Source organism: Fringilla coelebs, assembly GCF_963513975.1.
Source record: "Fringilla coelebs genome assembly, chromosome: Z".
Taxonomy (NCBI): domain Eukaryota; kingdom Metazoa; phylum Chordata; class Aves; order Passeriformes; family Fringillidae; genus Fringilla; species Fringilla coelebs.
The window spans coordinates 12,550,631-12,564,008 of NC_140031.1; the positions used below are offsets into that span (position 1 = coordinate 12,550,631).

At 35.9% G+C, this 13,378-nt stretch overlaps 1 protein-coding gene across 1 annotated transcript in view; it reads left to right on the plus strand.

Moving 5' to 3' along the window:
* WDR70 (WD repeat domain 70) overlaps positions 1-13,378 on the plus strand; it is a 123,403-nt gene that overhangs the window by 88,909 nt on the left and 21,116 nt on the right. Inside the window, exons 12-13 of the mRNA XM_084225309.1 lie at positions 5,583-5,667; positions 6,673-6,811. Of these exons, the coding sequence (XP_084081435.1) occupies positions 5,583-5,667; positions 6,673-6,811 (224 nt within the window). The remainder of the gene's footprint in view (positions 1-5,582; positions 5,668-6,672; positions 6,812-13,378) is intronic.

The window sequence follows — 13,378 nt, forward strand, 5'->3', positions numbered from 1 at the left end:
GTTCTTGTCTAGCAGTAATAATAGACTGAAAGGAAATCATTAGCTTAATTGGGAAAAAAAAAAAAAGTCCCGTTTCGTTGCTTAGTTCTTCTGTGGAAGACAAATGCCTCTCAATAACAATATCTCTTCTCTGTAGGTATTAATTCCTCATACAACTTTCTTAAGCAACATCATTTTATGTCCTAATTGGAATTTTTATCTCATCTATGTTAAAAACATCAAAAGTTGATGACTGGAATTGACTTTCCAAAATAAACTTGAATGGCAAAACAATTTGGTATGTCCACAGGACTGGGAAAACAGACTTGCGTTGTAAACTTCAGATAAAACTTTTATAAATGAGCCTTAGATAATAGAGGAAGACTTGAGAAGGCAAAGATGTATTTGAGGACTCATTAACTTCATTATCGGATAGGATGGTGTCTGTTGAAGACAGATTTTCATGCAGAGATTTGTCTGCCCAGTACTTTGCAGGCAGGTGCAAGCATACAAGCCAAGCTGTCTGGATGGAAAACATCTGTAACCAGAAGCTCTGTGTATGCATTAGAATTGCCCCAAGGCCAAATAAACAGGCCTGCGGAGAGGAGTATACATTAATGCTGGCTAACACTGTGCCTAACATATGTTTAGAACATCTGGTCAGCTTGGTACATAGACAAAATGAAATTGCATACACAAAATACCAATATATAGGTATTCATAAATGAAAAAAACTCTGAAGCAGTGGATGTGTTTTCTAGCCAAGTAGCTTGCATTTTCTTTGTGTCCTCTCTGTGCCCCTGTCCCTGAAGTGGGTAGAGTGTCTGACCGGTGCATGTCGGTACTGTGAAATGCAGCTGATATTGGGTGTGGCCTCACTGATTCTTTGTATGTCTTGCCACATTTCAAAGATTCCAAATGTTGTTTCCCAGAACACTTCTTTCAGAGTAAGGACTTTATAGTCTTATCCTTGAAGGCCCTAAGCATATGGACACTAATGTCTCTTGGGTTGTTTTGTAACTGCTGTTCAGGGTCCTGAGTTGAACTGCTGTTCAGAGTTCTGCAGCCACTCTACCCATCATGAATGGGTTGTAAGTGGTGAGGTAAAAGCTCTGAAGCGTTTTTGTCCTTACTGAACCAGACTTTTATTATGTGTGGACCTTCTCCTGCTTGGAAAATATGTGAACTGTGTGTCTTTCCATTCTGCACTAAGTAAAATGTTGTGTCTGTCTGCCAGTGGTGATTGCCCCAAAAAAATTCACACAAATGTACTTCAGGAATTTAGGGATAAACCTTGGCATGCTTTTAAATATAACAGAAAACAAGGCTATTACTTAGTGAGGGGTATTCACTTCTGTCTTGAAACCTCCATTTATGCAAATTCTCTTCTGTTTCACATTTATGGAGGTAGACCACATAAATGACCTTTTCTTATTTTTATTGCATGTGGCACTTTTACTTGCCTGCTCTTCCTCATCTGTCTCCAGTTTTTGTCTCGTGTTAAACAGACTTTCATTTACTCAGGTTTTATCTTCCACACACTGCACTAAGCTGTATAAAATGTTGATTGATTGTTTGCAGAATGTAAGACTGCACAGAAATTTGGCCACTCAATGTGGATAAAAGTGCTACCTTTGTCTAGTGTATTAAGAGAAAAAAAAGAGTTCTGTGTGCACTATACTAGAAAGTAAGGAGGATTCATACCTTATTTTGACTTGTTTGGTTAGTGCTTTAATATGAGTATTGCTTTGGATCTGTACCAATAAAAGCAGATGTGGATCCAGCATTTGTAGATTAGCACACCTGCCAAGTGCTGAGGATCAAAGAGAGGATAGTTGTTTGGGGCATGGGAACTTTCATTGAAAGCCTGATGGACTTTCCTGCATCTGATGTAGATCTGTGTTGGATATGAGAAGATGAGACATGGCTCAGCTGCAGGCACAAGGGAAAATAAAAACCTAAGGAGCTGCTTATGAAAGTTTCCAGTGCTGTTCTTTTTGGATATTAGGTAGTAACTTGACAGAAACTTAAGAAAGTGATATTTCTGCATGCTTGAAACAATGAAGGGTAGTATTTGTGGACCATTTTCTTTGTTTAGCAGGGGAGAGATAAGAATTAGGATTGGCCTTGAGGTCTTACTGTAAAAATTTTTAAAATCTTTTTTTGACTCCTGATATTTTTTGTTGGTCTTTTTTCTTATTTAATTTTACTTGTATTTCTTTTTTCATTTTTAAATTGGTTTTAAACATAGAAACATGTATCCTCAAGGGTTATGCAGGAGCATGTATAGAGACTGTTTTGTGTAGTGTAATAACATATTGCTCTTCATAGTAAATCCAAACATTGGTGTTTCAAAAATCAGATGGGTTTTTGTCAAGTAATATTTCTTAGAAGCTGAACACTGGTGTTCATTTTAACCATGGCAGAAATACATTTACTAGTTTTAATAGGCATAGTCAAGTAAGTGCAACACTTGGAGCTTAAAAGGCATTATGAAAGTCTTCTAGTATCCTTCTAGCCATATGTTTGTATGTTCATTCCATATATTTAGAGAGGATGATGCACTTATTTGATCAGGCAGGTGATGCTGAGAAGTGTTCCAAATGTAGGTATAGACTCCTGGATTTGTGACTTCCCTCACAGGATCTTTGTCTTTGGTCCACTCTTTGATTCCTCCAGGAGTTGCTCTATAGTTGTTGCAGCTCCTCCTGTAGAACCAGTACAGAATGCAGAAGCCTGTACCTTGTTCTGTAAGGTGTCTCTCACATATAAGCCTTCACAGAAAGACTCAGAGTTGATAAAGGTATTATGGTAAGCTTGTTATGCTATGTGTTTCCAAAGCTGTAACTTTTTAAAATTCCCATTTCCTATGCTTCTTTGCCTCATTGATCTCTGTGAACAATTTCTGTCATCAAGCTTTGCTTTCAGCAGAAGAGTCCCTCTTTTTAAACAGAGTGCTGTTGACTGTAGGCTTTGTGAATTCCTGGCAGCACTTTTGCTTCTTTTGGGCCTACTCGCATCCATGTGCTTGTCTTCCTGGTCAGTATCTTCTGAAAAGAAAAGAAAAAAATCAGATAAAATCTTTATAGTATTAGTGCTTCAGCCTTATTTTGACTAAAGGGCATTTGAAAAATGCCTATCTTTGCTCACCAAAGACTGTTTTTCTAGGACCTAACTGTTACCTCTTGATAAATCCAGTGCTCAATACCACTGGCATAACAGTGTCTTGACCTGATTGTGTCAGTCTTGAGCCTGTTTATTGGTATCCTTATTAAAACGGTGAAAATAGCATGTGAAATGCTACTAAAAATGCTATAAAAGCTTTAAATAAGCCTGCCAGGCTTTGGAGAAGTCTACCATCAAGAAAAAATACTGAATGATCTGAGTAGACTATTTTGAATATTCATTCTGAATTGCACAACTTCTGTTGATGTGCTTTTGTTTTAGGAAAACTATTTTTTTCCATGTATAAAGTAATTAAAACCAGATCACAACTGCTGCAGTTCTGTTAAAGCTGCCTCCTAAGTGCTGATGGAAGGATCCTACTGGGAAAAATCCTTGGTGCTGAGGAAAGGCAATATTCTGTGATCTTAGTGACAGTGATTTCAACTTGAAATAAAATTAGATTTAGGAACCAATTTGCATTTGCACACTGGGAGTTTTAATTAGGAAAAGTGAATTGGAGCAAATTGTTAATGATGGTTGAGTTACACAGCATTAGCAATTCAAGTCATTCTACTAGCACTTTCCCCTCTCCTCTTGTGTTTCTAAACTATTTCAGTATAAGACAATGTTGACTTGAAATCAACCCTAAATTCTAGTCCTACTAGAGTCTTCTAAATTTTTTATCTAGCCCATTACATTTTCTTGCAAGCAAAGGAGCTATAGCTACATGTCTGACTGCATTTCTCCTGCTAAAACCTGGCAGGACTACAACTTGAAGATCATGTCAAGGCTCATTCCACTAGGAACAGAACAGCCTTGGCTGCTAGCCGTAGATCTGTCCCTATCCAGGAGATTTGCAAAGTGGCCAAATGCTGTCCTTTGCATACATTTATAAAGTGCTGGTGCTTTAGATGTAACATCTTGACGATAAATGTTTTTGGTTTTTTTTCTTGGGGGGTGAGAGGAAAAAGGGAGGGCTCATTTTACAAGACTAAATGCTTTGAAGTACTTCGGTTGGAGTCTACTGGGAAACAATAAGAAAACACATATTCCCAAAACAGGGACTCAACATTTTTCTTTCTTGTCATTTTTTAGCTTCCCAATGAACAGAAATATACTCTACTCTAGACATCATTTATTTAAGTTGTCCACTTCTTAAAAATATTTTGTAGTAAGGAGTTATCCTAGTCTTTAATATAAACATACATGATGTACGAGGCCACACATTACTGCTTTCTCTGTAAAGGGCACTGCTGGCCTTGATTTCTTTTGTTACTTCTTTTAAAAACATTTTATTTCCAAGGCCTCCTTTGAGCTCTTGAGCTCAAAGGCTATGAATCCACAAAATACTTGTAGATAACCAAATTAACTTCCCTGCAAGATTTGTACTTTGGAAAGAAGCAGATCTTGCCTCCTAGGTCAGAAAGATTTTGTAACTTTTTGTCTGTATATTTTTTAAGGGAATTGTTGCTTAAATGTCCTTCTTTTTACCCTTGAAAGTGCTGAAGCACTGCTGTTAAATGCTGGGACGTGTCTAGGTGCTTGAGTGAGGTACTTCAAAGCTCAAATTCTGTAGCTCATCTCATGCTGGAAATATGTGTTCCAGAAGGACAATCAGAGAGGAGATGTAGATGTCTCTGAGAATAACTAATTAATCTCTTTTTTTTTTACCCCTGTTCTCATTTTGTTAATATGTCATAACTTTTCAAAAAGGGATAAACAGCCTGACTTTTACTGGCCTACAGTCACACCATGTTTATCAAACACAGATGAAAATTGCTACAAATCTCTTTTTCTAACCTTGATTTTGGCTTTTATAGCTAAAGGTAGTGGGGTGAAAATGTTTCCTCACAGTAAGTGTGGTTTCCCTTCACCCCATTCCCTGAGGATTTCTGACTGATTCCAGGGCCTCTGCTCCATACTGAGATAGCAGTTTGTTGCCTGCTAAAGAAGGGGGAAGACTTTAATGTGCATTTCATGTTCTTTCTGATTGCTTTTTCAGGACAGGTAAAAACCACATATAAAACTTGTTTAGTTTTTGATCTAGACCATTCATGGCAACATTTTTAATTTCTTTAGATATCTTGAAATTTGGTCTTAGAAGCAAAGCATCAATGCTCACAAACAAAGAATAAGTTAGTGAGTGAGTAATCTGATTCCTCTGTGAATAGTGGTTCTTGATAGGAGGGATTGCCACAATAGAATTGAGCCATTGAGGTGAAATTTCTGGTATACTGGAAGGCCCCATATTGAGCTCCTCAACCTTGCACTGTCATAGTCACTTACTGAGGAAAAACTTACGAATTGTTCCCTTTTTGATGCTTCTGTTATATAATTTTGTTCTCCTTCTCTCTGAATTAGAGAGTGAAATTTTCTGACATGTGTAAGTTCTTGACTTGAATTCTTTATCGCTAACCTTTGTCTCTTCTGTTTCATAGGAGATGATACCTTAAAGATATGGGATATTAGACAATTTAAAAAACCTCTTAATTCAGCAGATGGACTGCCCAGCTTCTTTCCGATGTAAGTATTCTAATTTATTCCAACTAGCAGAAATAGCAGTATTTTTGCTGAATGGGGAAGGGTTCTGCCAGAGTTCTTATAGTCAGTTGTCACTATGTCCACAGTAGTGCACAGCGGAATGTATAAGGAGAACTGTGCAGTGACAATTCTCATCTCTTTTACAGATTCACATTGCTTTAAAAGATTTTTGTGATATTTCAGTGTCATATATCTTAAGTCTAATTAGATTAGTAACATTTCAGGAGGAAACGTGTGTGTAATGAGACATAGATGTAAATCTTAGTCTTATTTAGTCTATAATTAATAAAAAAAGAGCTGAATGAAAAGCTAGACATAACATGAAGGTACATGATATGAATTCAGGTTACAGTGTCAGAAATGCTGATTTTATTTTGCTGCATAGTGCTAAGTACTGTTTTCAATATTTTTATTGGTCTGATCTGCATTTCTATTGCTGTAATACAGCCAAATCCCCTAAGGACAGTTTGTAATTTTGAAATAAGATCTTAGAAAGACAAGTCATGGACAGCTCAATCTTAACTGCAATTTGTAACACAGAGGAAAAATAAACAGAAAAATATTTTTGGCCAATGTATAAACACACCACCTTGCGTCACTGAAGAATGTATCATCAGCAAAACCAGATTTCATGATTAGCACATTTTTTTACTTAATGATGACAGCCAGATTTTAAAGTTGGGGTTTTTTTTTTGTTGCTGTTTCTTGTATTGAAAAGCTTGCAAGACTTTATAGTAGAGGAGAGTTTTGCTGGGAGGAGGATTTTTATTGAATCTACATCTTGTGTACAACTGTAATAACAATTGTAACAGATAACTCTAATTGTTAACTACAGCAATAAATGACAGCTCCCAAAATACTTTTCAAGCTTTGTCTGGAAAGGACTAAAAAATAGAAAAGATTGTTTTAAGGAGTGCAATTTATATCTAAGTTCTTGATGTGATAATTATTTATCTGCCCAGTGAGATTCTTTGTTTTCTTCAACAGGACAGATTGTTGTTTCAGTCCAGATGATAAGATCCTTGTCACAGGCACCTCTGTTAAGAAGGGTGGTGGCAGTGGGAAGCTGTTTTTCTTTTATCGTGAGACCTTCCAGAAGCTGTATGAGATAGAAGTTACAGATGCGGTATGTATTTTAGTTTAATCATCTATTCAAAATATGAATGAAATCATATTCATATGCTTTTTTTCCCTTATTCAGGTCATTACCTACTAGCACTATTGTGATTTTCCTATTCCATGATAAAGAGATAGGGCTAGAGTAATCTGAATAATTGTTTCAATTAAATTTAAAAAAAAAATCCTAGGACAAGATGTTTAAGCAGTAGAGCTTCCCTGCTCTGGTGTTAGCATTGCATTTCTCAAGGATTTCTGTGAACCCTTCTAGATCTGGGAAATGAGACACAAATCCTAAAATACGTAGATGTTTCTGTTGTTTACTTCACTAGCTGTCATGGCTTATTGTGACAAAACTCATTTTTGTCCATGAGACCAGATTAGTGGTTACTCTAGGATGTGTTTCTAAATGCAACAATTCGCTGCAAAAAGAAGGCATTATTAAGAAATCCATCAAAAAGACCATTCTCACCAGTTACTACAAAAATCTAAAGCTGTGAACCTGTAATACAGAAGAGTCTGTTCATGGCTTGAGCTGGTGACTTATTCCCTTGTGCAGAAGGGAAAAGCTCAATACCATAGATGAAAAGTCCTTTTACTCTTGTGATATACAAGTAAACATATGGGGGGTAACAAACACCCATAAGGTATGTTATTTCATCCATAGGAGTGGGTGAAATTACAACAGCATTGCCACTGATAAGTGTGGCAATGTATGCTTATGTCCCTTTAGCTGTTGGAGTATTTCAGATTATCAATTTTGTCACTTTATTTCAGAATACCATTTTCTCCTTCTGCACTTTTTTTTAAGCAAGCACAACGGGTTTTCCTAGCACAGCAGACCAAACCTCCTTCTGCTGGATGTTGTTATGACACCACTACCTTTGTATTTTCTTTTTGAATCCTGCTTTCTCCATTAGTCCATCCCAAGGTAAAATCTGCTTATGGATTAATTTCTTATATCTATAATTTTGGTGGCAGCTGTCTTGGAAATTAAAAATGCTGAATTCTTACCAAAGCAGAAAACACATGTTTTTTCCTAGTGCAGAAGAACACCTGTTTTCATCTTAAACATATAATCTAAATAGAAAGGGGTTTTATATGACTTTGGAAGTTTTACTTGTTGCTAAATAAATTCTCCAAATTCAGCAGAAATTGGCTTTTATGTTTTTCTCCTGTGGAACATACCAAACCACAAACCAAGCTAAACTCATGAGAATTTCTCAGGGATTTTTATTTTCTGATACAAGCCTTATAACCAAGTATTTATAACTTTTGTCTGAGAGAAAACATGAATGCCTCAGTATCTCCTCTGAAACTTCATGACAGAGAAAAGGAAAACAGCTACATAAGCTAAAGTGCAAGAAGTAGATTTTTGTAGGAGCTCTCCTGTCCGTGGGCACTGAAAACAAAATAGTTTCATAATGCCATTTACAATGAATTTGAACTCCTTAGACCTGACTGTTTGGAGGTGGTCGTGATGGCATCTCCTTTTAGTAATGGTCATGTCAGTGTGCAGAAACTTCACTTAAGCTCTAAGGCTTCAACAGGGAAAAGCTTATCAGTGGTGGATCCTGTATCTCCAAAAGCATTTAAATATTGAGAAATACTACTTGCCAGTCTTTCTTTGCATTCAAAGAAATTTTTGTTTTTATTTGGTACTTTGTCTTCTCAGTCTTGGAAATTAAGGGTCTGTTTACCTGCCAAGATAGATCGTGCTACAGGGGAGTCCACAAAAGGTTCCTTTGCTCTCAGTTTCTCTTAGAATCAAGAGCTAAATTACTGTTCTTTGTTTAAAAATGCAAAAGAGACATGAAACAGAGACCCAACAGTAAGAAACTGTCAATAAACAACTTCATTTGGGCCACTAATATAGTAAAATTTTAAGTATGTGTACAGGTCTAAGCAGGTTCATAATTTTATACTATAAATTTGTATAGGTGCTGATATTTATATAGTACTTTTTAAGACTGTAGTAAATCACTTTGGTCTATAGAGTTTTAATGCTGCTGGTTTTCTTCATTTGTAGTTATAAAATTTAAGACTGTCATTCTCCTGCTTTGCACGGTGGAAATGAAAATAATGAAACTAATAGGTGAAGAATTTAGACAAATACTGATTTTATGACATAATTTTCAGTGAGTCAGCACTACCAATACCTGTACAAGAAGTCTGTCTTGCTTATAACTTTAACTCTACACATCTAATGAAAACACAGTTTAGCATATCAATCTGAATATAAAAGAAGAAAATTTCCTATAAGCGGTCGTACAAAATAAAGGCAGTGTACTTTTTCAAGGTCTTTCTACTGTTTGTAACTTTTGGCTTTTTCATTAGTGTTCTTTACTTGTTCTACTCAAATTACTGTGTTTGATGAAATATAAACGCATAAAGGCAGGCTAAAAGCAAATGCATGTTCAAGAAGCTGGCTTTTATGTTCTGTAAGCAGTAAATGCTGTTTGTTGGAAAGATCATTGGTCTGTAAACTGGGAGATTAATATCTTGTGTGTAGTTTATCAAAGCATTTTTTCAGCAGTGCAGTAATTACTTACTTTCTACCGGCTACTTTCCTAGTTTCCATTTTTCCCCTTATACTCTCAAAAATAGCAGTTAGCATTTAGCATTAGTGTAATTAAAGATAAACACATAATGTTATCCAAGACTTCAGTTTGTTTTCTGCAACTATGTATTACACTTCTTTATATTTTCTATATTACCTAGTGCTGAAATATGTAATTTTACTTGTTTTGGGTTTTTTTAGGCATTACGGAGTTGAAGTTATGCTATGCTATATGTGTAATAAAAGCACAAGTGCACCAGTGTCTGTCTCTACAAAGAGCCTGATATGCTCTCATTTCTAATGAAATAATTTCATGAGATTTAGTCCATATTGCTAAAGAAAAAAGGCATCTAAACTTTAGTAACTTTTTGAAGGTAATTGTTAGCAGTTTAGTGTGGAATGCATATAATCAGAATAACAGAAAATCTACTGAAATTTTCTCAGTATAGTATAAACTATTCATATGTTACTTTTTAAATTTCACAAGGATGTTTTAAAGGGAAATGCCAGCAAGCCTAGAAAATTGAAAAGCAGTAAAGAGCAGTAAACATTTTCTTAAACCTCCTTGGTAAATAGCCAGTGAAATTGGCCTGTGAGTGAACTTAGTGGGTAATGAGAAAATATTTAATGGGAATGTTTGAGCAAAGCTGTGTCTGGCATTCCTCTCCATCATACCACACAAACCTTTTTTCACCTTTTCTTTCAAGTTTTCATGGGAAAATCCATTACTGTTTCAGAGTTGCTGGAGTGAAACCTTGTGGTTTTACTAATGGGCTAACAGTCTGATTAGTTTCTGCTGTTGTGGCTGGGTACAGAATATTAATTTGCTTTTTTCCTCTTGTGTTAGTGTTTTGGGTGTTTTTGTTTCTCAGCCATGATCTGTGCTTAAATAGCTGTGTTGTTTTTTCCACTTCTGAATGCCGTCCCACCATGTAGGCATTGGGACTTTTGTAGAATTCAAGCTTCTTAGATAAATAGCAATGTTTTTTGAAGAAAACTAATGTTAGAAGAGCTGGAGACCGTGGGCTTTGTCTCTGGCCAGTAGCTGGAGGAGTTGTGAACAGGACGAAGACAAAATTGTTGGTTCTTCTCTGACCATCCTTTCTGTTTTCAGTAACTGCTGTTTTCACGATATCTTGATGCAGATAGAGGAATTTTGCAGTTAATAGCATTCAATGAATTCTTTCTTTTCCTGAGTTTATCAAGGAGAGAAATCACCTGTGCTGCAGGTTATGGCAGGGTCCTTTACTTACTGCATGTTACATCAAAATTGCATCAGGGTTGGAACTCCTGCCTCTGCCACTCTCATAAGAAAGCTGATGCTCTGTGTGCAGTTCCCCAGCCTTTCTCCGGCTCAGTGTGTACAAGTAAAATTGGAGATTTTGAGGGCTTTGTACTGACAGTGGTCATGTTTACTAAACTATGCAGAATTCCATCTTTTTAATGGAACTTGAAAATATTCTGTTACAAATGTCTTCATAGTTTTTCTGTCTCTTTCTCTTTGGTCTTGAAAGTATTATTTATAAAAGGTTCTTCCGCTCTCTTGTCAAATGTTCACAATAAAATAAGTTTATTAAACTTTCTCAATTTGAGCATTAGAGGCTTATTTAATCTGAAATATTAATTGCACACAGAACCTTTCTTCACTCAGTGTACATGGTAAAGGAGATGATGGCAGGAAACAATAGTGCCAGAATATGGGGTACAGAGCTTAAGTCCAGAAACTCAGAGGCTGTTTCCCTTTCTTTTTGTGAGATAGTATGAGAGGCAGAAGACCTGTAGCTACTGTGGAATGAGGTCTCACCTTTGGGATATGCAGTCTGGAAGGGAAGGGAGATTTCACTGCCAGATGAAGGCCAGGGAGGGTTTATTCCTAATTCTTGCTTTGGTTATGCAAGCATGAGATCTTCATGGGAACCAGTTAAAAATACGTAGTGTATGGGAAAAAGAAATGGGTATACAACATTTCCCCCAGTGTCAGTTTAATTTTAAATAGCTGTGGATAGGCACTTGAATCACTCTCATGTCTGTCATTCATTTGGCTACTTCCAACAGATCACCCGGTAGTTATCCTTATTACAGACAAGATTGATCTTGGCAGCAGTAGAGTACTCATTTTCCCCACCCCACTACTACACCCCACTACTGCCAAGCAAGAATGGGCATTGAGAAAGGGGAAAAAAATAGTTAGACAGTTACAGGAATTGCTGATTTTTAATGAAAATGGAAGTAATAATTTAATTTAAAAATGAACCGAGATTATGAGTTTGTGTACATTATAAAATGAGATGCGCAAGTTTTTAAAATATCCCACAGAATTTTGTAGATAAGCAGCAGTCCAAAACTATAGATTTATGGTTGTTTTGGGAAACCTATTTCTGTTAGGAGGATTCTTCAATATTTTCTTAGTTTCTCAAATATAAGCAAAAGTTAAATTATTAAACACTTCTGAAAATACCTCTAAGGGATGTTTCAGGAAGGTCTTCTGAGACAAGCTATAAATAACGCTTCTTTTTAGATGAAAGAATGAAAAGGAAAGAAGGAATAAGGAATATGAACCTTCCAGCATCCTTTATGCATGGTTGCTTTAGGATTGCAGTATTTCTTTCCTTGACCTTAAACAATAATCATTTACTATTTATAAGGTGCAGTAATATAGTAAAGGGCTTTTCCACTGTGGCCCATTTCACTGAGATTTAAAGCTTTTCTTTGTTTAAGAAAAATAAATTCTTTTAACTTCTGCAAGAAATCATCATGCGACTTCTGTTTTGTTTTGTCTGCTTTTTAAAGCCATTTGTTTTATTTTTACAGAAAATCCATATTTCCACAATAGGTAAGTTAATAAAATATTTAAGGCCCAGTAAATTTATGTGTTTTTTTAAATGAACAAAAATACCCTGTAGTATAAGAGGTGAGTTACAGGAATGTGTTTTCATTTATAGTGGTAACCTGTCAATGTTTATTTTCTGCTTCCGTATATATAAGGACAATGTGGTCCTTCCTTTTGTGTATCCTGGAGCAGCATGTACTTTGTTTTAGGGGAGATGTCACTAGAGGTTTGAGGTATGCAAAGTAATAAACTGTGAGGGTTTTGTCCCTGTAACAGAGAGTGGGAGTGCACATGAAGTTTGTCTCCCTTAGTTTTATGATATATGGAGATGAAAGTGTGGCTGTAATTTTAACAGACGAAGTGTTTGAAAATCCCTGACATTGCAGTTACAAGGGAAACAGGTTGCCACCTTGATTAAGTTACTTTTTTTCATCAAAAGAGGAAAATATTATTCAGTGGCTCAATGCTCTTGTAAAAATATATTTTATAGCTGTACCTTGAAAGTTGAGTGGTAGAGCATTGTTATCCATGTTTTCTGTATTGAAACCTTTCTCTAAAATAATGGTCTCTGAAAATATTTTTAGGGTATTTCTAGTTTCTACATAGAGCACTGTAAGTTTTATCCATTTCTGGTCCATTTTGTATTGAATATTTCCACACATTTTTTTAAGTAATGTTTCACAAGGGAAAAAACATTAGTATTCTTTCCTCCACTACTGTATTCTCATGAGTATTTTAAACCTAATGATAGCAGGTCACTACATTGTAGATACTCCCTAACTTCCCACCTTATTTATTGTAGTTGGCTCTTTTCCTTGGAAGAGCTCCAGGGGAATCTTGAACATGACGATTTTTGCAATTGGCGTTTACAGTAGATTTTAAAATATAATATTAGTACATTTCCATTATGTGAGGAGCCTTTTTTTTAAATCAGAGCATACACAGTATGAACATGTGTTAACCCTATTTTTGCTCAAAAGAAGAAACAAGATGGAAGTATTTGTTATTCAGATTGGCAGCCATTTGAAAATGGCATACTTCTAAATCTGTTATTTAACTTTTTAATTAATTTTTAAAACTCAGCAGTTTTATAAGAGTTACACAGTTTTATCCCCTCTTCTGGTGCTTCCAGGAGGCTGACCAGCTGTTTGCAGGTGGAGCAGCATGGCAAGCCAGGTAGATGGCTG